The sequence below is a fragment of the Sinohyriopsis cumingii genome, chromosome 17 (assembly GCF_028554795.1).
Source record: "Sinohyriopsis cumingii isolate HCF-2022 chromosome 17, ASM2855479v2, whole genome shotgun sequence".
NCBI lineage: Eukaryota > Metazoa > Mollusca > Bivalvia > Unionida > Unionidae > Sinohyriopsis > Sinohyriopsis cumingii.
This window is the reverse complement of record NC_142977.1, coordinates 44,955,367-44,981,720: the sequence shown is the minus strand read 5'-3', so window position 1 is coordinate 44,981,720 and position 26,354 is coordinate 44,955,367. Positions and strand designations below refer to the sequence as shown.

The 26,354-nt window shown below is 34.5% G+C and overlaps 1 protein-coding gene across 1 annotated transcript in view; it reads left to right on the top strand.

Moving 5' to 3' along the window:
* The first annotated feature begins 202 nt into the window (after positions 1-202).
* LOC149778531 (uncharacterized) overlaps positions 203-26,354 on the top strand; it is a 63,830-nt gene continuing 37,678 nt past the window's right edge. The window contains exons 1-2 of the mRNA XM_089938353.1: positions 203-281; positions 12,683-12,790. Coding sequence (XP_089794479.1) covers positions 203-281; positions 12,683-12,790 — 187 coding nt within the window. The remainder of the gene's footprint in view (positions 282-12,682; positions 12,791-26,354) is intronic.

Below are 26,354 nucleotides of genomic sequence, written 5' to 3'. Positions count from 1 at the left end.
ATGATCAGCATTGAAATTATGTCGAAGGTTATACAAAAGTCCCACGATCTAACTTATAGCAATAAAGATATCTCGGTTCAAATTTACCTTCAGGATGTCCCTCGGGATATGCATTGTTCTCAGACCCTAACTGTGAGCCGCAATTCTGTTATCGATTAGATTCAGAAACCTGCAAAAACTGGAATAATGCCCGCACACGTGTATGGCAGAAGGAGGTGACCTTTGGGTGCCAGCGGGGTGTTACTTCGACTTTTTCCAAGACCGTTCGACAGAATTGACAGGTAAAATACTGAAGTTTTGTTTCATACCTTATATCATATAATAAGTGAAATGGCCCAATAAGGAGAGACCCTCAGAACACTTGTATTAAAGATTATCCTGAACGTAATTCATTATCTCGACCACTCGAGACAATGTGTATAATCATTGTTACGTGTTTACTTTTAAGTGAAAAGTCATTTTATGGAATTCTTTTAACGTTGGTATGATCTTTGAGAGTGCCATTGGTCATGCATTGGTAAAAGTCTGGTGCTCGTAAGTAGGTATCGATCTCATTTCATTGCAATAGAAAGTCAGACTCCGACCATTAAACAAAAAAGGCAATTCAGTACAGGCTAATATCGATTTGCAATCGCCAGGACTATGGAGTTATCTCTTCACAGAAATAAATAACTACTGTTACATATATTTGATTTAAGTTATATTTGATTTAAGTTGTATTTGATTTGATTTGATTGTGGGTTTTAGAAGCTTTTATTTTCTTTATCTGTCAATATAATGTAATTTTGTTTACTAGAAATTTGATATTTTCCAGAAAATTCAGTTTGACCTGAGTTTTCCTTAGATACCTAATAGTAGAAACAATAGTTTCTATTTTTGGCTTATTTCCTGGCCTTGATTTAGAATCAAGTAAACAACTTTTTCTAGGAGTACAATGATTGGTTCTTAACAAGGACATGCAGGAGCTATGTGACTTTTACACGTAAACATGATCACTTCATCCTCGATTTCGCACTATATTTCGCAATTAGGCATTTCCGAAATTGCGAAATACTTAGTATTAAAATTGATGTTTATTGAGAGAGAGAGAGAGAGAGAGGGAGAGAGAGAGAGAGAGAGAGAGAGATCTTAGAGTCCAGGGCTTTTAAACACTTCATGTCAAGTTGTTTTCTTCTGTTGTGACCAGAAATGAACTTTTGAGTTGCTGAGTTATTAGTTAATTTTTCTCCAGATTATTTGTAATCTCAAAGATTAATTAGTTTCTCTGGAAATATTATATTCATACAGAATTTTTAAACAAGGACATTTTTTGAAAATTCTGTTTGGATTTCCAAGACCGGAGTATAAATTATTGTGTTTGTACAAGGAACGGTAGACGTCAACACAGAACATGATACGATATCGTCTTCCATCTTGGATTCTTCGTCAGGATTCGAACTTAAAATCATTAGAACATTTCATTATTAAGACTGCAAAAAATTTATTCCTGGATTATTTTTATATTGTTTTTGGATTTGGTTCTGGAAACCGTAAGTGCCCATATTGTTTCAATTTTACAGTATTTTTCCAGGGAAATAAGTTGTTTGTTATATTTTTTTAAAGCTTGTTGATTTAACTCTTTTTTTGTGTTACTGTTTATTCGAGCCTAATTGGGTAACATAACACTACACTCAGCTTATAATTCCATTTGAGGTTTTTCAGGTAAACAAATCAGACCTCTGCCGTGGGCTAAAATCTATCAGACCCAAGTATTAAATACACATAATGGAAATTTTTGTAGCACCTTTGACATCGCTTCAAATCCCTATATATAACTATTGAATAATGTACTATGTTAGAAGGGCCAGGAATAAATAAGCTTTATATTGGCTAAGTATTCGTATTGCCATGCACTTTGAGGCTGTTTCACAAGTAATGTACACTTAGCCAAAAATTGACTAGCGCATGTAAATGCCCATCGGTATAACCCACTTGCATGGTTTCTAGAAACCAAAATATAGGTAACTGTATGATTAGCCAAATTTGGCTTTCCACTTCATTGTCTCTTGCTGTAATATACTTGTATGACCTATTGACAGGAACCACTGTTGGATAAATGTATGCTTAGCCAAAATTTGGCTGCTTTCTGCAATGCACTTTTGTATAACCTACATGTATGGCTGTTAGAAACAAAATCTAGGTAACGGTATGATTAGCCAAATTTGGTTATCATTGTCTTTTGTCATAATGTACATGTATTACGTTTAGATAGAAAACATGTTTTGGATAAATGTATGTTTAGCTCAAATTTGGCCATTGGCTGAAATGTCTCTTTTGTATAACCTACTGGTGTTACTCTTAGAAACCCAAATTTGGATAAATGTATGTTACACTGATCAATGACCTTCATACCGTCTTCATTGTGGTATGCAGTCAGAAGAATTGCCAACACAAAATTAGTATTCCATGGTTCATCTTTGTTTTACAAACAACGTTAAATTTAGAAAGATTGAAAACACATTGGCACATCATCTTGCCCACCAGATGAGAGTCCTAGATTTGGTATTTCCATTAATCGGAAACGGAATTTTTAGTTACATTCCCAACATAAAGGTATTAGAAAGCTTAAACTATTGGCCACTAATCTTGCTCTAGAAGACGAGACAAACACACTGTACGCAACATCTGCTAGTGATACCATATAATTATGTTAAGATTTATTCATTTATTTCAAGTCTTGAGTGACAGGGCAGAAATGAAAGCATTACCAACAATTTAAACTATTAACCTATGATTTTACCCACTTGACTTTATTAACGTTTCTCAAAAGTGTTAAAGATGTAGGGTACAAAAAGAAAAGGGATAAATAGATCCGCACTTGGGTTCATATACAAAAAATACAGAAAGTATGCTGTCCATTCATACTTTCATTTCATAAAATGGCACAGAACATAAAACATACTTGTTACAAAGTGTCACTGAACCCCATTAAAAAAGGGTTTTAATTGCATGCTGGTATATATTTTATTTAACCATCATAAACAACCTTGACTTTAAAAACGTGTGTTAGCTGGCGCACAAGAACACCATTTTGTATGGAAGAAATTATTTCAAGACTTCTTATACATTCATACCTGCTAAGTCATGCTCTGCCACATGAAGAACACAATATGAAAAACATAAACCGCATTGAATTATTGAGTTAAGTAACTACATTACTGAAAATGTGGGAAGGTCATATTCTCCAACTGGTCTAAGGTTGTCTAATTCTATGTAATGTTCTGATTTCTATAAATTATTGTAGTATTGGTAATGCCTCCATTAAATGATAAACACACATTCACAGGTTTTATAGTACAAATCATCCGGAAGAATACAATATAGATGACGTTGAAGTGCCACACTGTTGGCATACCATGGTGCATGGGAAATAACTGGGAAATTATTGTTGAAAGCAGCTTGAAATAGAAACAAGGAAAATTAAACTCCCAAGCAAATCTGGGTATATTATATTTTGAAATATCATTTTCGCACTATATTTCAACTTTGGTTTTATATATATAATGAAGAAAACATTATGACACAGATTTGAAAATTCTGAATTCATAATCTACTGAGAATTGTAACCGGGTATGTAGGTTATGGAACCCATCAACAAGCATGATGTGAGCAGGCCAAAGAATATGTGCCGTTACCTGTAGACCATGCATCCAGATCTTTGTAGCGTACGAATTCAAAATTAAACTGAAGGATACGACTCTTTCTGCATATTTCAAAAATCTCTTCATATTTTTATGCATCCTCCATTAAAATTATTATTATTATTATTATTATTATTATTAGTAGTAGTAGTAGTAGTAGTAGTAGTAGTAGCAGCAGTAGTAGTAGTAGTAGAAAAAGTATCATTAATATATCATATACTGACATAATAAGTATAGATGTTTAAATGATGCTCCACATTGCAACATAAAAGATTGGTAAACTGTTAAATGGACAGTTACGGTCTTCACTTAATGAATGATGTTGCATAAATTATTCCAATACAATACATACATGATGCATCTCAATAATAATAATAATAATAATAATAATAATAATGCATTTATCTTCATCAATTAATTTCGAACAGATTTGTAATTCTTGAGATTTGTGGCTCATTATCAGTTTGAAACTGGCCTATAACTCTTGGATCAAGAAATATCCGGTCCCCTGCTGGCATGTTCGTAGGGTCTTTAGAGGCCGTTAGGTCATCAATTACTCTCAGTGTACATTTAGATCCCCAAGGAATGAAATGACCAGTTTAAATCTTCGAGACAGTGTAGTTTAGTATTCTTAGTTGAACTCCTGCATTTATTATTATAATTTCGATGTCACGATGATACATGTCTTTCATAAAACGGCTCAGCTAAGGTTCTCTTACACTGTAAACATGAATGAAGTCAAATAAAAGAATTTAAGAGCTGTCCAGTTACTGGCGTCATTGCATATGTCTAATCATTGACAAAATGTAACTAATCTGCCATAATTATAAGACTGTATTAAATTCACAAACTATAAAAATCATAAATGTGTCCAAGAGTTTGGGAGTGGGGATGATACTCCCAATTATGTTTGCAATGAGCAAAGTCAACTGAACATATGTGAGGGCTGTAGTCACAATCATGGTTCTGGTAGGGTCATGACATGCAGGTACATTTTATGTTTTAAAATTAGAACAATTCCTATGCAATAATTCGCCATTCATGGCATGAGGTTGATTTTTGATGAAAGTTGGGAGATTATTGTATAGGGGTCTGTTCTTACAATGCTAGATATTCCTGCTTAGTAAAATGGTAAACTGTTAAGTTATGTAAGCCAGATAAGTAATTTGTGTCATTTGTTTAAGTGCTTTTACATTAATTTCCTTTTGTGTCCCAGAGCCGCATGCAATATTTCTCTGTTGGCTCATTTCACTGGTCAACAGTGAAATCATTACTGACTTGAAAAGGCCCTAATCTGTAGTATTTTGGTGTGCCGAACACGAATATAACCGTGAAAAATTTGTATTGGCTCTCGTTTTGAAGATATTCATATACCTCATTTTCTATGTTTCACTGTGTAAATTTCTCCAGTAGGACTGCAGCAACATCCGGAATAATGATGTAACATTGCATAATACCATCATGCTCACATCATCCACAGTTGATTGCATCATTTTCTGATGCAATGCAATACTAATGCCATGCGGCTGCTGAAGTAAGTTGACGTCAGCAGTGTACTATACATGTGTAGGCCTATTATACTAATGCCAGGCGGCTGCTGAAGCTGACGTAAGCAGTGTACTATATAAAGCCCAATCAGACAGGTTCAGCATTTAAAATATTTTAGACGTTGTGCGAGACAGTTCAAGCTACTGTTACATAAAACTTATTATTTTATCCATTTACGTACAATAAAGAACAGTAATGCCTCGAAAGTGTGTTAATACCGCGGACAATTTTTGCTATATTTGTGGGGAAGTGACATTTGCCAACCAGAAGAAAAGTATCAATTCTCAAGTGAAGAAGGCATATCATCTTTACTTCGGATGCAAGGTTGGTGACCAAGACAAGCCTTGGGCTCCGCATATATGCTGTGCTACATGTACAACACAGCTTTCACAGTGGTTGAATTGCAAAAGGTCATCAATGCCGTTTGCAGTCCAAATGGTGTGGAGAGAGCCAAGCAACCACCTAAATGACTGTTACTTCTGCTTGGTTCCTCCTCTTTCCGGCGGAATAACGAAGCGAAAGAAGTCGAGAATAGTCTACCCAAACATTCCGTCTGCATTGAGACCAGTTCCACATGGTGAGGGACTTCCTATTCCAGAACCTCCAGCAGAATATTCTCTTGATTCATCTGACGAAGACAAAGGTGAGTCGACCTGTTCTTCTCCTGGTCCATCAGCATGCAGTGATCCAGATTTTCACTGTGGTGCATCATCAACCCCACACAGAATAACACAGGAAGAACTAAATGACCTGATTCGTGATTTGGACTTATCAAAGAACAAGGCAGAATTGCTAGGATCAAGACTCCAACAATGGAATCTTCTAGAAGAAGATGTCACAATTACTGCATATCGAAAGCGCCACCAGCAATTGGAGCCTTTCTTCAGAAAGGAAAGTAATCTGATATTCTGTTCCGATATTGAGGGCCTCATGAATGCTTTAAAAATCACTCATGACCCACAAGAATGGAGACTATTTGTGGACTCTTCGAAACTGAGTCTCAAGGCTGTGCTTTTGCACAATGGAAACATTCTTCCATCTATTCCAGTAGCGTATGCTGTCCACATGAAAGAGACATACGATAACTTAAGGCAGCTACTGAATTCCATTGAGTATAACAAGTACAGCTGGCACCTCTGTGGTGATTTGAAGGTAGTTGCCCTTTTAATGGGACTGCAGCAAGGATATACAAAATACATGTGTTTCTTATGCGAGTGGGATAGCCGAGCAAGGGAAATGCACTACATGAGGAAGGAATGGACTCACAGGCAGAATGTAGCCATTGGAGAGAAGAATATCCAACACCCAGCTCTGGTTGAGGCTCAGAAAATCTTGCTACCACCCCTTCACATCAAACTAGGTTTGATGAAGAACTTCGTGAAAGCCATTGACCGGACTTTGCCAGCATTCCGATACCTGCATGAAAAATTCCCTCGACTCAGCGAAGCAAAGATTAAAGAGGGAGTTTTTGTGGATCCTCAGATTCGAGAGCTTTTCAAAGATGACCGGTTCAACAACTTGCTGGAAGGTGACGCGAAACAAGCATGGAATGCTTTTCGCCTAGTTTCTACAAACTTCCTCGGAAATGTTAGGGCAGAAAACTATAAGGAACTAGTAGAAGACATGTTGATGAAGTATAAGAAACTTGGCTGCAATATGTCTCTAAAGATTCGCTTCCTTCATTCCCATTTGGATTTCTTTCCTAGCAACTGTGGTATTGTTAGTGATGAACACGGCGAACGTTTTCATCAAGATATCGCAACAATGGAACAAAGATACCAGGGAAAATGGTCCACTACAATGCTGGCTGACTACTGCTGGACACTCAGAGATGCTCCCGAACAGCTGTACAAGAGACAGGCGAAGAAATCTAAGATGTAGTCAATGACTTGATTTTTTATAGGTAGGCTATTACAGTTGACCTTTTACTATTGGAATGCATTTCGTTATGTAAACATTAATTTCTTGCAGATTACAAAAAAACTAGAGCCAATTTTGCAATTTGACTGTCATATTCGTGTTCAGCACATAAAAATTGATAAGAATTGACTAATTTTATTTCAGTAACATGACTTTTGTAAAAATTTGTTGTCCAGTGTTTTCATTTATTTGTATTTTGTTTTATATTATGTTAATTGTTATATCCCATGGGATTTGAGATATATAAAAGGCCCCATGCACTCTTCTGCATTTTCTGATGTCATATCAGCCTTGGTTGGGTACTGTAGTGGAACCCTGCCTTGGGCTAGGTACATTACACCCAATTGTATCAGTAGACAGTAACCTACTTGTGTTGCTGTGCGACAAAATACTGCACCAGTCCACGTTGACTTTACCTATTTTTCGACGGCTCCAGTGGCCAAAGTGGTTGGAGCGTCCACCTCGGGTGCGGGAGGTCGCGGAATCGAACCCCAGCCAAGTCACACGAAAGACTTATAGAAAGGTACCAGCAGCTGCTTCTGTATGAGCTCAGCATTAAGAGGTTAGCCATTGGACTGGTCGTCCTTGTGTTAGGATAATGTGACTTGGTGGGATATCATGTCACATGTTTGAGGCACGATGGCTCAGTGCTAGACATCACTATATACTGTCACACTGCAGACATCGTAACGATATGACTGAAACATTGCTAAAGCTACGTTAAAACCCCTAATCACATACATACGCACACACCTAATTTCCTATAGCTTGACAAAAATACTTCTGCAGATGTGCTTAATATGTTATAATCTCGCATGTAATCACTCTTCCAGGCTCTTAATGATATGAACCTATTAACCAGTTTTATCAAATTCAGATGAAAATTAGGTCTTACTCATTATCAAATAAATTCAACATTTTGATCAAATAATCATATTCGCTACATTAGATGAAAATATTCTTTTCCTCAGAAATGGAATCCCGGATTTGTTGGCAAAGTCAGACAGTCAGATGCAAAATTGCATTATGGAATATATATATATATATATATATATATATATATATATATATATATATATATATATATATATATATATATATATATATATATATATATATATATATATATGTATGTCTTGCTTCCAATTGTTAACCTCTAACATCTTCACGAGCTAAACATATTTACCAAGTTATATCAAAATCATGCAAAATAGTTTCAAGAGTAGGAACAAACTCGGCCAATTAGATGTAGGCTTACCTCGTCATATGTATATGTCTTGCATATAGTCAAAGTCATACAACATCCTTTTTATTTAAGCCTATCCGCCTAGTCAGATCCAAACTGGATCATAAATATTGTTTTGCAAGTCACAAGAAACTCTGCTAATCAGATGCAAGGTCACCTCGTTACCATACCTTTATCTCAATCACAATAAACTTAATTGTGGGGCATGATGACGAGCACGCTAGCCAAGAGCGATCACAATTGCATCAGTAATACAGTTTCTTGATGTTTAATCAAGATCTCATTGATATAAGCCTACATTCCAGGTATGATCAAAACTGCGCTAAATGTATAAATTGGCATACATGATAGTAAGAAGCTCAATCAAGTGCAAGATCACTTTATTATTATTAAGAATGGAGAATACTCCTTACCAAACGTAGAAGAGATATTAATGATGTCATCCTATATTACTGGAATATGGCTTTGAGACCGATTAGCAAACGAAGTCACTCTGATACGGGATCATCTCATGAATTTTCCTGGATTTTGTTCATTATTGAACTTGTCAATGATATTCATATATGCCCATATATATATGCCCGTATACCAAGTTTTATTATTGTATAGATTTTCATTTTAGGAATTAAGTACACTTCACTTTTGTTTTACTATTGATAACACACAACTATTTGAACAGATTGAATAAAATGTCTTACAACTGCCAATATTATTTGATTTTGCATTTAATCGTTGTTTTACTTAACAAATATGTGTTTATTTGTTAAATATTAACACAGCTGAAACACCACATTTCAGATGTTACTATGAAGCATATATGGAATTTGAAAAGAAGTGAGAGAGAATGGGAAGCCGTTCTAATAGAGAATAAAGATGCTGCAAAACATATCTTTTAACAAATGTTGCATTTTAAACAAATTATGATAAAATGTAATAAGTACCCACATGATCAAGAGCACTGCATAAGTTTTGAAATGTAACATGAAACCAAACTGAACCGTGATTTTTTGTAGGCTACATGTTCCAAAGAAATTTTTTAACTTAGTTTGCTAGGTAACAATTCCATAAAAATGCTTGAGAGTAGTAAGTAGTTCACTGTAATATAACTATATATTTCCATTTTAAGAACATTGTGCATTTTTAAACCTAAGGATGTACTGACAATATGTAAAACATTAAATTTATATGGATACTCACCTAGACTGATCTCATTTTGTAAAACGAATCTTTTGATAGAGTATCCTAGTTGTAACTGAAAGAACAACACAAGTTAAAGTGATGGAATTTCAGTAATTTTACAGACTTGAGTTTGGAAAATTATTACTGAAATTAGCATTCGACTCTTTGGTGTGGAATCGAACAAACTTATTTAAAACACTTATAGATTCTAAAAATGCAATGCTTCATATGGTTTTCTCTACAAGGAAGCTATCATTAAGGACGTGTATATACTGATAAATATAGATTTGATTATGACCATTAAAAATGTAAAATTATTGAATCATTAATGTCATGCTGTTTGCAGGAGTTTACCAAGGGAGTTGAATTTTACTTTGAGACTGGTACAGAATAACATCCTTACAATGTTGTCACATATTCATATACAGTTAACAGTACATAAATGCAACATTATTTTCCTAGTTGTGGATAAGAAGCAAAATAAACACTTTTTGTATACCTGATATTGACTTTCGTTGGGATAATAAACACTATCAGATACGTAAATATTGCAATAAAAGAGGGTGGAGAAAGGCCAGTGTTATAGAGTGGGTAGGTTTGACTTTGCAAGGTGGAGTGGTCTGCACATTGGTTATTATGTTTTTAATCAGATATATAGAGTTTAGAAAATGTACCATTTTGCAGAGTTATTATGACATGCTCTGTGATATTTTCTAGTTGAAGTTTTAAATACATTTTGCTTCAGATCTGATCACTTAGGTCACGACCACCATTCTTAATAGTGATGGCCCCTTATGATTTTGTGTCCCGCCAATATCTATCAGTGAATGTTGTTGAACTTCAATTTTGTATTTTAATTTGCTTTTGGCTACGCTGCTTTAGCTTTTAAAATTCTATATACAGTTTACAATGTACTCAAAATAATTCACTCATAGTCAGTGTTAATAATAAGGAATAGAAATTACAATATATATGTATAGTAGATTAATGGTAATAATTCAGATAATCTATTGTTTTTAACTTGATACCTTTACTAATTCAGAAGTTATTATTTTTGTTTTGTTTTCTTACATACAACGATACTGGATGACACTATCAAATATGGCCATGATACTTGCTTCATTTGTTAGGATTTAAGAAAATAAGAAAATATGTTTTCACGTTTGTTTGTTGGCACGACCAAAAACAATAATATTATGATCATATTTTTGTCATCGTCTACCCAAAGAAAGAGACATCCATAGCATATATATGTCTTTTCTTGAAAGAACTATTTTATATATTTTAGTTAATTATGAGATTGTACTCTAGACAGAAATGAACCTATCTTCCCAGCTTTGGGCTTTGCATTTATCATGCACTTGCAAAGTGCAGTGTTTCAAAGTTCTGGTACTTTGATGATCTGAAACAACTTTTGGTCCAACGATTGTCGAATGTTAAGTTTGGTGTCTGCATTCGTATCCCAGTCACTGTTGAAAAGAAATAAACAAAATCACACGTATATCCATGGAAACAAATAGTATTATCATTTATCAGTACCAATAATCGATCAAAATCTTTATTGCATGGAAGAGAATAATTGTATGAATATTCAACAGCGGAAACATAATAATTATACATATTTTCATTATTCATGGGGAAGATAACATACATGTCGTGTGTACTAAACAAGTAATTGATAAACCTTGTTGTTTTCAAGGCTGCACATGCTGCATACATGTCATGTTAATTTCACTGGACCTAATATGCATGTATCAAAATTTACATTTACTGTACTCCTGGTTACTTTATCATCATACTGATTATTTGTTTTGATCTCCATATCATAGCTTAGCAAGAAGGCATTTTAAAATGATACAATTAACATAAAGTTCATAACTTTACATAATTGACCCAAAGTTTCAAGATTACATATGTTCCATTATTTCTAACTCACAAGTTTTCAAATAAATATGCCATCTGTCCTTTTAAATAAACAGTTTAATATAGGTCAGTGAGCTCTAATTCATTTATTTCATTTCCTATTCAGTTGAGCAAACTTTAAGAAGTTAATCTGCAAAAATTAATTAAATTTAAAATCCGGAAACAAATATGACACATTCATCTGTGCATTTAATTTTTCCTTATTTCTCATACCTGACGAGTCTATGAAAATTATGCCAGTGTAACGTAGTTTTTAACTGCTGAAATCATCCAGGAACCTTACAAGTAACTAGGGTAATATAGCCATAGCTGGATACAAATTGTCCATAACACTACATCAGTTCATGCTTGAGTATGTGTAATTAACCAGTATCTTATCATAATGACCCTCGTTGTTGTCAGTGAAACTGTTTACATTGGTATACGAAAGGACCAGATGGAACAAATGGTTGTGTAGAGTACATATATAGCAACGTTTGACTATGTAAGGATTAAAAATGAACCAGGATCACTGTGTATGACAATAAGAATACTAAGCTAAACGTATTCTTATTTAAAGCATGGCTTCTCGAAAATTGTTCGGACAATACATTTGGTCAAAAGGTCTACCACAATTCTCATTACGTGCATTTTGTACTTTGAGTTAAGATATTTTAGCTCACAGCAGAGTCCTGATTTGATAAAAGAAAAAGAGCTCAAAAAGAAATTAGCTCTTCACTGTGGTTTGTGAAATCAACCTAAGTCACATAGATTAGCTAGTATCTCCATGGAACATTGCCCAATGGTTCTTCTTATTGTGGAACCTTATTTTATTATGGACGTATGATACGTTGATTGTATCTATAATTATTCAAACTTAAATTGATTTCATATAGGAATAGATGATCATTGTCATAATGAGGAATAGGTTTATGGACATTGTTATTCTGGTTTCACCCATTATGACAGTATTTTCAGCATGCTCAATTTTTCATAGCTAAACCTATTGCAAAATAAGATCAAGAGAGATTTCCCTCAAAACGGTATATGAAAGTTATTCAAAAGAAACATTTAGATTAAAGGTCGTAAACCTAATGAAACAGGTCAGTTTAGTAATGCAACGGGACAAATTCACGAGCTTAATCAAAGCAGCAAAATAAAAAGGTTCCCTTGTGATAAGGTATAATTTAATATTATTTTATTTCAGACACATTCACTGATTTCTGGATAGGGGTTAACACAGCAACTCCTGGGACTAACTATATAACGGTACAAAGAGATCCTGTTCCGAACAATGCCAGATTTTGGGCACCAGGTGAACCTTCTGGAAGAAATGAAGGGTGTGTAGCATTCACGCGAAATGTGCAATATCGTATGAACGACGAAATATGCCAAAAGCGGTTTGGATTTATTTGCCAAATATTTATATAAATTTAAAAATGGTAGGGAAACAAGTAGACACATGTTCAAAAGAGGAACTATACAGAAACTTTCACTTAATGGTTACCCTTGTAAATGCATACATTTTTTAAATTTCCATTTCTCTCCATCAACCTCTGTTATACTCGTATGTATGTATGTATGTATGCATGTATGTATGTATGTATGTATGTATGCAAGCATCATATATGCATTTATGTATGATTCTACAAACGTATAAATGGATGGAATATAACTTGAATTATGTCGTCAAACATTTATACGAATTTGTACAAGAAAGTGTTTATATCAAAACCTTTGTCAAATGATGAACTAAATCTTCATTGGTTATCTGCTCATGTTTTTTTTTTTTTTTTTAAATTACTATCCACAAAACTCGTATTTTTCAAAAAGTAAATCAGGTAGTACGTAGGAGAAAGATAAACTAAAACTAACATCTCTTTGTGTTTTGTCGTGTGTCCAGTACATTTCTATATATCAGTAAAACGACCCAGCTGTTTTCTTTTCTTTTTATCCATATAATACTGTATCTAGCATGTTTTAATTAAAAATAGCCAGTATTCTTAATATTTCGAAAAACATTATTTACTTTAGACTCTTGTAATAATAATTTCACAAAAGATAATTTTCGTGTAAGTTTTAGTCAGATTAAATATCTAAACCCTTGCCATACAAATAGTAGAAACACTTTTTGAAATTAATTTACATGTTGAACGAAATAGAGTGGATGACGACAATATACACTATTAAGGATACACTTTATGTTTGTGTTTCGCTACCAACTATATACTCAGATGCGTGCATTGATTTATCAAACAAATACTGTTTGTTTTGAAATGCTTGTTGGTATGAATATAATTTAATAAAATAGATGATACATCAAATAGCTTTTTCGCATAATGGCATATTGAGAATAAATCCACCTTTCCTTGAACGCGATAGTAAAATCAAACGAACCAATCAAAATAAACGTTTAAAACCATAACTAAAAACTTCATGCATATCTTTTTAAGAACAAAAGTAAGGATTTCAGCAATTGCATGCTACTGTCAGTTACAGTCAGTGAATGAAAATGATTGGATAGACAGTTATATAAGCACGTGTAATAGGATTTGACCTGAATGGATGCTTGGAATAACTGACAACACAACACAATGTGACGAAAGATGGAAGTTGCTTTACAGAAACATTCACATATGGGAAAAAATGTGATTCATGTATTCTCATCTACGAAGGTAAGATTCAAATAACCACATGAAATGAACGTAAAACTGAAATAATCTCATGTAATCAAAATGACTCAGTTGAAACAACATAATCAGTTGAAACAACATAAATCAATTGAAACAACATATGACTCATTCATGACTCAGTCATTTGTATGACTGAAATACTTGTAAAAACTTGCAAAAGTGTCCGTTGTCAAACATAACAGTTCTCCTGAATTCTTGGATTGTCTGACACTTGTATTGGACACACGCACCATTCTTGGATCCACCATGCACTCAAGTGTCCAAATCAGCGGTTCTGTCCATGTATGACCTTGATGGTCACACTAGCTTCCATCCCCATACAGACATACAGACAGCCAGACCGACACCATGACATACAAGGACACACCTACGTACAGAAAGCTAGAATAAAATCAAACTGGTCATAATAACAGGTACGGAATTAAAATCTATAGAATATTGCTTACTAAATTAAACTCTTAATAGCAACTTGCAACAATTCAAAAAGTTCACAACGTTTCAAATCCGCGTAGTGGTAAAGGCATCATTTCACGCAACGACATTAAAACTAATTATGTTTCACATATCAAATAAAATATAAATGTAACACTTGCCTCTATGGTTAAAGAACAAAAATGGAGAACGTACACTCCTTGACAAGATCCAAGAGAATGAATATTAATGAGGGTAAAATATCTGTACATAGCGTGCTTTTAGTGTCTCTTACCGCAATCGATCTACTACGAGATACATGCTAGTTCGGTTGCTTAAGTAGAAAAACTATTATCCACCCTAGGTAACGTTGTACGCTTGTACGACGAAAAATGATCAAATCGTTCCACGGCGAAACTAACTTATTTCTTGCTTTATTCTGTGACAGCACGGAAATTGACATAATTAGTATCTATGTTCAAGCTATTGAAATTCAAATGATACTTTAACACAAGATATATTATTTATCATGAAAGATAATTTAAAGACAAGCCACTCTTACTCATATAAATGGACTTTCTATTCCGTCAAATCGGCCTTGAAATTCCATTCTGATTTGCCACTTAATTTCATAAATAAGTTTGTTTGAATGTCATGGCAGTAATGCTGAAATTCAACGTCCACTGTGAGTGCTGTTTAAACATGATACAATATGTTGAATGAGAATGACTTTTCATATGTTTTGAAAAGATGTATATTATTCAGGTTTGGAAAACGAAATATATCAGGTGAAAATCTTCATCAAATTCAAAAGATTGAAAGATAAAATGACATTATTTATACAATGCCTCGTGTCTCTTACAGGCACTGTTAGGAAATGAACTTGTTCATACTTAACTGACAGAATCATGAAACATTCGATGATATAGATATACAATATCATAGTTTTCTTAGCTAAACCACTGGTTCATTCTTACAACGAATTATTTGACAAAAACAGTTCTGTTCTGAATGCTGAATAAAGATAATCAACTAACATACACGTCTTTTTTTCCATTGCAACTCATTTTCCTTCCGTTGAAATTGTAAACATTTGTCATTGATCATGGACATTTTCCTTGCATGTATCTTTATCTCTCTTCTTCAAATATAAATGCTATGGTATTTGTTTTGCCTTGCTCTGTCGTTTAGACTTTGTCTAAAACATCACATATGGATCTAACTTTACGAGTTTTCTAATTACTTTAATGTGTATATTAATTGAGATTCCATCTTCCACTATTTTATATCCCTTCTAGAAATCTTCGCCACCATCATTTTGAAAAATATTTTCAGTCTTTTTTCATAAATTGTGTCAATTTGCATAGTCAGCTCAATCAGCTGATATCGATTATTTTAAATTGAATTTCCTCCTGACATAAAATGTTAAAAGAATATCACACTTGTCTCTTTTGCTAGGAGCCATTCCTTTTTCTGAATCAGAATTTAATCCGTTCGTCATTTGAGAAGACAAAATCGCGTAAAAATGGTTTATCAGTACCTCATTCTAAGTTTAGCCACAAAGATGATACAGGAAAGAATTTAAAACGGTGTCCATAAAATGAAAGAATGTGATAAGTTCGCATTCTGGGTAGGTGCAGGACTTTACATTTGAAAAGTTAAAGCCACCAAGTAACGTCGATAGTTTCATTTATCAGAATAGTGAAATTGTTTCTACAAATTGTTTCAGGGGTAGAAACATAGAAGTACTGCCATGTACTCATTTCTACGGGGAACTTTCTGAAAGATATTGTAATAAAGTTGGAGTATGCGCATTTGGTTATAGCACCGCGTTTTAAGGAATTCTTAGATTTGTGTGATTACTTGTGTGATTATTGGAATTCGGCGCAATGGAAATAACCTTAGCCCGATATATTTAGCCAATTATTAGGAGCAAACGTCACGGAGTGAAGTGTTAGTGAGTTTCCACGGTGCCATGGTTCACTAGTAGTGAATTCAGGCCCAAACCGAATGAATGTCCCTGTCTTACCATGGTTCCTATTAAAATCTAGTGGTGTACATTGGTGGTGTGACTGCAGTGGGAATATTTATGGTAGGAAACCGGTAAATTACGCAAAGGAATAAGTAAGATGGCACTAGGCAGATACCGTTTATGTCGCCATGGGGGGCAAACGTGGTGCAGTTATATTGGTGAAATGTGCCTGGAAAGCATACATTGACTGGCCTAAGATGGCGGAGTTAAATTAGTTCCCATTGTTAGCATATACTCGTATATTTTCTAAGGCGTGAACGGCTGTCGGTACGGAAACCTGATGAAGATAAACCATGCAGATGTGAGGTTGATAGATATTTGGCAGTATGCTTTATCTGTGTTCTTGCATTAATTAGAGTAATATTTAGGCATAAAATTGACACGTCGGGCTTTCCAATTTACAACTGAAGTTGTATGGATGTATTTGAAAAGTTGGGGTAAACTTATGACTTCTTGCGGGAATCGCGCCAGGGTTTGACAACCGCTCGGTCAAGTAAAGACCCCTGGCTTATAGCAATATAAACTTCAGAGTTATGGTAGGTATTATCCATTGTAAAAGTATCTTTAGGATATGGTTGCACCTCAGGGTGCAAACCAGAATAGCAGGACAGTCATGCGTTTCAACATCAAAATGAACAATATGGTTAAATTTCCTAATCCATGAGGAACTGAGTGATCATTATAAATCAATTACTCTTTCATCTGCTATTGATAAAAATGATGCATAGGGTTGTAGGTCAACCACTGATATACACCAAAAGAGTTTTGAAAATGTTAAAAAGAAACGTCTTCAAATTTCCAACTCCAAAATGGTTTATATGTGCTTCTAACGATTCCATAAGATGCATGAACATACAGACCCTTGTACTGACGGTTATTTTGTTAATGCTGAGGGATAAGCCAAACGTTTTGAGATTGATGTGATCGCAAACTAACTTTCCCATCACATATTATAAACCGCAAGGATAGGTATCAAACGGACGTGGAATCAATACAAATTTTGTCTACCGCATATACGGGAGTGGACCAGCAGTTTGACGACCCCAAATTATATATCTCAAATCGTATTGAAACACTATTTGTTCATAAAACCTGAATTTGTTAATAAAATCTGAATAAAGTAGTCTATACTATTTGCTCTCTAGTCAAATTGCTTTAATTGCTGATATTGATGCTTTCAACAGAATTGTAAAACAAATGTAATTCTGTGTAAAGATTACATTAATTTGAAAGTTAACATAAAATCATCTTTACATACACCGGCTAATTTTGGTGCAAAGTAAATTGAAGATGGCGAAAACATAAACAAGAAATGTGGAATACTAAAGATCACAAGAGAAGGTAAAATACGAATGATCCTCTTAAATCTGAATCAGGTAGACCATTTGTGAAACGTTCTCAAGCATTCAGATAATAAGAGAGATATCAGAAGATGAGCACAAAAAATTGAAGCATTACAAGACGAAATTAGATAACAAACATTTGCTTTCCTGAAATATATGTATTACTAAATAAGTTCGGTATCGCTGTCTTACGTCTGGCAGCGATGTGCACAAATAAGACATTGGGTTACATTTACAATTCTGTTATACCTGGGTAAATTTACTTGCTATAGTTACTGCACCAAAGGAATAAGCAAATTGAATACATTTATCTATGTGAAATTTCAAACGATGATTAGCAAATGAGACAAAAACATAACTTACACCATTTGCCTAGCAACAACAAATAAAGCTCTCCTAGTTGGTGCTTTTGAGGAAGCTGATGAAGATTACACTAGGTTTACCAATTAATACATATTATAAAGAATATCATACGCAGATTATTCTTGTTTAACCTACCACTACCTCCACCATATACAAAATATTCTAAATCAAAGCTGTTTATTTCTATACATCATATCAAATCGAATTCCAGCTACACTACCGATAAATAATGGATATACTTGTAGGTTGCATACGATTAAAGAAATTAATAATGATTTTGTTAAAAAGATCAAAATCACAAAGGTATTAAAACTAATTACAAGTATAAAGTTTCTGTACTGGATAGCTGCTAGCATGCCTACAATTTAAGGTAGTATATATATATATATATATATATATATATATATATATATATATATATATATATATATATATATATATATATATATATATATATATATATAACAGCAGCTGAATGTTTAATTGCAAGAGTAGCTATGTGACTATTAATGGATATTTGGCAAGTTACCTGTGATTTGGATAAAAAATATTTAAAGAAAAACAATGTTTCTGACATATGATGTGATAGTGGCATCTGCAATCGGTAATTTAAACACCATCCATGTTATTTTGAGAAGGGCTATGGGCTAATGAAATCAGTCAAGTAGAAATTAGAATGATTGAAAATAACATATACAAGTCTACACAGAATGCAATAAGGCCTTAAATAACATATACAAGTCTACACAGAATGCAATAAGGCCTTAAATAACATATACAAGTCTACACAGAATGCAATAAGGCCTTAAATAACATATACAAGTCTACACAGAATGCAATAAAGCCTTTGAGGTATTGGACATGGACACTAATATGGTACGACCGATCAAAATCGGATCAGAACTGTGATCAATAGAGTGTTCACAAGCTCAACCAGGCAGCTGCAATAGTACCTCTTATGTGTGTGTATGTGTGTGTGTGTGTGGACCATACAAAATATTACATATCCAAATATTCCGTGATGTAGTTTGCAATAAGACTGACACAGATTCCATTGATCACAAATTGTAGGATTTTTTTCTTCTGCATTTTATTTATTTGCCTAGCGAGCAAAAGTTAGGTACTGAAAAACACTCCTGATCTTCTCACTGTGTATATAGCTACTTAAGCCAATCCGACGAAAATGCAATAGGAAACATTCGTTAGCCAGTGAAGTCAGTTACAATGAATGACGCATTGTTTTGTTCCAGGGTAGTGTGACAAAACAATGCATACGCTCTAGGATTCTTACCTTTGCAGAATAGACTTCCTAGCGTGAATTTGAAATCCTGTCTCGTGTGTTGTAGCCTTTTTCCTTACCACGCTAAATACTGAACTGTAACGTTCGCGTTTTGAAATAACAAAATTTGTCTCACTTAGATATTTTGACACACACACACAGATATACATACATATGAAAAAAAGCTTCACTACACTAGAATGAAGGGTTACACCATTTAGTGGCATTTTCTTCAAACTAGTGAAATTAATGGTTTGTATATGTGAAGATTTCTGGTAAAGTTGCAAGTATGCGTATTTTGGGAAAAGATCATATAGACAATTTTCTCTTGTCACATGTAAAGTTCAGAATATGTTCGAGTTTTGACACTAAAGTCACATAGTTTTCTATTGTTTGTAGACATTTCTACTTGGAAAAATGTTAAAGTATTACAAGTCATTCTCACAAAAGGTTGTAGGGGATAGTGGTGTGACAGTTGTTGTTTGGATAAATCCAATAAACTTTGTAACACAACTGTTATGTCTTGTACTTATATTGACGAAACAAGACATTTTACAATTTTTCCTTGTTTAAATTCACATCTTTACGTTAAATACGAACACACTTAATAATCAAATCACTAAATCCATTGATAACACAGAAATAAAAATAAATAAAACTGAATATAATCAAGTCAGTGTACAGCATTGTTGATCGAACTGTCACAGAATTTCTAGGAACATTCTCAAATGTTCTTTTAGTCTCCATGAATGTTCTTTCAGTGGTTTCGATGTGGACTACAGTGCTGACCTGAACTTTTAGTGTACGCCAAAAACCTCATGCACTTCTCAGAAAGCATGAATAGTCACGAATCTATTCTTCACACAGAGTTAGAGAAGTATCGATCGGAAATCGCAACACTTCTAATAGCATCAGTGTTTCGTGCATATTTGAAGTCCAAGGAACAACTATGCTGTCTTTGTACGTATTGATCATAAATAGTCCACAATGAATGGTAAACTAAATCCAAAAAAACGTAGTCACTACCACATGCACACGATATATTGTCCCAAAGTTAATGGGAACTAATGTTGTAAATGATTTTGGTATTCCTTCATATCCGAATACAGTAATTGACTTCCTTCCGCAGTCTCTGTTGCAACACTATTGTACAAGTAAATTGATTGAATGATTAACCGGACTATCTCTATCAACATGTTCCTTTAATATATTTGTATGACAAAGGTGTTTCTGGTTTCGTCTACCAGAGTTTTAATGCTGTAATCTAGTCACTTACTTTCTTTTCAAGTGTATAAGGACCACACTACTATACCTTATGAGGATATTGAGGTATCGGCAAGAGAGCCATAACGTTAACAACAGGCTGAAAATTCATTTCCTTTGTATTTATGTAATACAATAATTTCATTCTTGACTGTGTAGATTGAAGATTAATATTTGCTGATTTACAAACCTTTTACAATGTATATTTGAAATCAGACATAATCAAGAAGATTTATTTCTTATACTTCGGTTGAATGAAGTTTCTCTTTTAGTAACTTCAATGGACAACGAATAATGTGTACAGAAACTAGTTGAAAAGGACTAAAATCAGATGATTCCTGATCGGGTTCTTTAGCAGCAAATAATAATAAATAAACACAGGCGTCCTTATCTTTTTATGTATCAAAATAGTATAAACAAATCATATTCTTAAAGGTTTATCAAATCTTTCTGAAGCCTCTTGACTTTCAGGGTGATAAGCAGAATACTTAAACCTCTGGATTCCTAATTCATGCATAACTTGCTACAAAAACTTCCAGACGTACAATTTAACCAATGATAATATTAGAAAGTTTTCGAACGACCAAATTCTGTAAACAAAAATCGTAACCAAAGTTGTTCTATGGTTTTTGTTTTGAATATTCATAAATGGAATCTTTTCTGGAAATCTTGTAGCGGGATACATTACGGCCAACAAGTATTGGTTGCCTGGCTTGGTCTTAAGTATGGGACCAATGCTTCCTCTTCTACTATATAGCTCGTCAAATACATGAATAGGTTGCCAAGGAGCCTTGGATATCTTCAAATTCGGTTTTCCTATCATTTGACAACTGTGACAAGATTTACAGTATTTAGAAACATCACTTGCAATTTTAGGCTAATATAAATAATTCAAGATCTTGTGGTAAGTCTTACTGACTCATAAATGACAAAACCAGCCAAAGGAGTTTTTTATGGTCCAGGCTAAGAATTTCCTGTCAATTTGACTTATGAATAACGATTTGATAGCTCACCACCACTCGTCTCTAGCGGGTGTATCAGGTGGTCTCCATTGTCTCACAAGGATTCAATTTTGTTTGATACAAAAACAAACTGGTATTTTGTGTTGTTTCAGTTTCGCTACTAGCTGACTAGTAAAAAGATGATTACTTTGACAAATGAACATTCATGTATTACTAGGCAACGACCTAGCTTAAGGTAAGGTTGTGGTTAATCCACTCGTAACTGCCAAGCCTTGTTTGTGTCACAAAGTGGATCCAATCGGAAAAGAATTCCCTGATTTATACCCAGCTTGTGCAGTTACCACAGTTATGACAAATAAAGCTTTTGAGAATGACGATGATAAGGAAAGTATTCCTTTAGCTGACACATGTATTTTTCAGGCTTTTGATGAGGTCACATTCACTCCTTGTTTGGATCAATCAAAGGGTATTGATCACATTGATCCTCTTTTAACTACTCATTCTCTTTATTCTAATCTGTGTGACAAACGGCAATCACTTGTCGTCAAACATAAAAATGATTCCGTGATATTCTGTTGGTTTCAAAGGGCCATTAGTGAAACTGACGCCACTGTTGTACGTGTTTGTTATTTCATATAAAAATGGAATTCTTATGAGAAAACAGAGACCTCCCTAGGTATTTGCTGTTGACGAGTGGTCAATGAACTTTGAAATTGTAGTTCCAAAATCGTACAGACATGATATTCTTAGTCTGGCCCATGCAAGTCCTTTGGTTGGCCATTTACAGATTAATAGGACTTATCACAAGATCTTGACTCACTTCTATTGGCCAAAAATAAAAAGTGATGTTTGTGAATACTATAGATCTTGTATTACTACTATTTAGCAGAATAATGGTAGATTGTGTTAGTCCCTTACCTAAGACCAAGTCAAGGAACCAATACTTGTTGACCATAATGCGTGTGTCAACATGGTTCCCAGAGGCAATTCCTTTGAGGAATATTAAATCTTAAACAACATTAAAAGCTTTGATAAAGATTTTGTAAAACTCAGTTTGGTCTTTCCAAATCTGTCCGATCTGGTCAAGGGTATCATTTTATGTCTTAATTTTTCCAGCCAGTTATGTTTTAATTTGGCATCCAACAATTCAAGTCAAACGTAAAATTATGGTTTGAAAGAACTACAATGGAGAGACCTTTTGAGTCTGGTAATACAGTTCTGTGTCTCTTGCTCATTGTTTAAAATATTCTTCAGTTTTGATATTACGGCCCTTACAAAGTTAAAAAGAAAATAAATGAGTTAAATTATAATGATAGTACCCCTGAGATATAAATAAATTAAAGAATTACAAATATATTAAGACGGATAGCCTGGTTAAACATGCAATCAGTTTAGTCGTACCTGTTCCACTCAGTGAATATTTAAGTGAAGTAATGCAATCGGACTCTAATGATAATAGGAGTGACAAATCTTCGGAATTATGAATGATCTGGACTAGAAACTTTCACATTTGCAGTAGCAAGAAAGGAACTAAGTTAAACATTTATTATTTGAACATGAGCACTTATTTCCAGATGTTCCTATAAAACAAGCAAAATTGTCCAAGACGTTGAAATTGTAATTTCCACACCTGTGAAACAACATTGATACGAGATAAGCCCTCTCAAACAGGAATACTTGAGAAAAGAAACTCAATATTTCTAGAGAATGATTTCATAGAGCCCATTAAAAGTGATTGGAGTTCACCAAGTATACTTGATCTGAAACCAGATAAAATTTCCATATGTGCACTGATTGTAGGAAGGTGAACAATGTGACTAAACCAGATTCATTTCCATTACCAAGAATTGATGATTGCATTGATAAATGCCAGGTATGTCGTCGAATTTGACCTTCAGAAAGGATTTTGGCAAATTCAACTGACGGAAAGAGCAAAGGAAATTTCGGCATTTGTGGCTCCAGATGGACTTTATCAATACAAAGTGATGCCGTTTGGGATGAAGGGTTCGCCAAGTACTTTTCAACGTCTAATGAATATGATTACTTCTGGTCTAGATAATTGTTATGCTTACATCGATGATGTCATCATCTACCATGACACCTGGAAAGAAGATATAGTGACAATTCGGAAATTCATATGTCTTTGCATTCCATTTTGTATTACTAGGACCTCTATTGTTTTGATTCTTGGATTACTCTTTGATAATTTGTGGATTTGATTCGTAAAACCGCAAGTTCTGTTTCTCAGTTTACTTTGTTTATTTAGGGAAATCAATTATTTGTTAAATTTTATAAAGCTTGTTGTCTTCACGTTTTTTGTGTTACGTTTTGTAAGAGCCTAAATACGTAAGAAGTACCATGACCTCCATTTTGTTGGTACAGCAGTCTTGGGAATCGTGTGAAACGTTCCGTTTGCCCTTACATACGCGAAAGTGTTGGAATACAAGAGAAATATTGCATGACAGGCACACAAAATTTGTAACAGCTCAAATGCTAAACGCTTCTTTATTATCGAGGTAAGCAGTGATGAAGATATTCCCATATATAGGTATTCGTGTTTATTTTTTAATATGTGATGATACTGGATATAATAACCTGTTAACCTATTTAATAACTACCTCCAAAAGGAACAACGGATTAGAATTGGGAGTATGATAAATCCTTCAGGCAAAATATTGAAACGATGTGTGTGTGTATGTGAGAGAGAAAGAGAGTTCACGTCGTGCCGGTGTTATCGGGCGTATAAATAAAAGAAAGACAGCCAAAGATGAAAATATCTTTTATAAATATATATGTTTAGAAAACTTTCGTCCTGGCAGAAGTCATCAAGGAACAAAGTTCACGTGAATCACATGCGGGATTTTCATCTTTCGTTTCTTCTCGATCAGTTTCAAAATGTTGTTAACAGGTTCTAGAATTATTTTATTCTGTTTCCCGCTGATTCAACCACAGTAAAATTCATGGTCATTAAAAAACAGTTGGATGCTACACACATTTATAAAATGTTTCCATTTAGTTTCCTCCATTTCTACTTATTGTACCGGTACACAAAAACTATTTCTTCCACTTGTAAAAGATTTTGCGTCCCTGGATCATCTATGTTTCTCAACGACAACAAATTAACTTCGTAGAAGTCGTTGTTGTTGCTGTCGTTGTAGGGTTTAGCTCCATGTTTCAGCACAAGATAGGCTATACATGGCGGCCAGTATAACTGGTGCAGGAAGAACCCTTGAAAACCCCTGGAATAACCACCGACCCACGAGAAGCTACAGGCAAGCTTAATCACGTACCCACATTAGCAGAGTCACAGAATCGAACCCACGCAGACAGATGTGAGATGGCAATGATCGGCGCCCAATCGTAGATGTCGAGATAGTTCAATCAGCAAAAGGCCGCTGTTCAAAGCAAACTCGTTAACGGCAATAACAAGTTTGAGTTTTTCAAACTTTTGAATAATTTCTTTTGTAACTTTACTGGTAACTCTCTGATGTTAGGCTTGAGTTTAACCATGTACTGTCAATATATTCGCAGTTGAACTGTATAACGTTTCGCCAGGAACCTCGCACATTCGACACATCGATTGCTGTTTGTTGTTACTTTGACTACTACTGTCAGCGGAATACACACTGGCGTTTCAACATCATTCGACTTGGGAAAAGTTTTAATGGGGAAATATGCAGCTAAATGGTTCCTGACATCTGTTCACAATCAATACTGAATCTGAGTTGGTGTAGAATCTAAACAGCAGCTTCATCTTTTTGATTATTGATGGTCTCAGTGTCACTGGGGTTTAAGATCACACGGGCACCACTATTAATTCACCAAGTTACGGTTTTAAACCCACCATTGTCTGGCGAATTGGGGTTAAGCAGCATACACAAACGCACATGAAGAACAATGTCTATTTTAACCGCGGATATGCAAGCAAGCACTAATGTTAATATAATTCCCGTACTAATCTTCGAAATAAGTTTTATAACGTCTTTTCGTGGCTCGTGTTCAATGGGAATAATTGTCCCATGGTATTCTATGTTTATATTACTCAAAGTCCGCAACTTCTAGTAGTCGTTCTTTTGCGGCAGCTTCAGTAACAATGGTACGTGCGACACAGAGGCGACGCTCTTGTTCTTTGGCAAACACCTATGCTGATTCGGCCCGCCTTGGAGAAATCTTGATATAATACCGTGCTGCTATTTCGCGAAGCTGTTTACAGTCCTAATACTGTAGGTACAGCTACCTTCACTGTTTCTCTCTGTATCTTTATTTCCACGTTCTTGTACAAATCGCCTGAAGTTATTAGCTGTTAGCTTTCTGGTCTATGAAACAAAATAATTGTTTGCAATATTTTTACTTCACGTGGATAAGAAATTTTCGTTCGTTTCAATCATAGACTTCTGTATATTTTTCAACGGCGTCGACGTCGTTGGGGTTTTCTAGAACAATATGTTCCATACTTTCGTTGATGAGTCTTTTCCGGCTGGTGCGACAATAATATCGAACAGGCAAGCATAGTTGGTAAAGCTGATTAGAGGA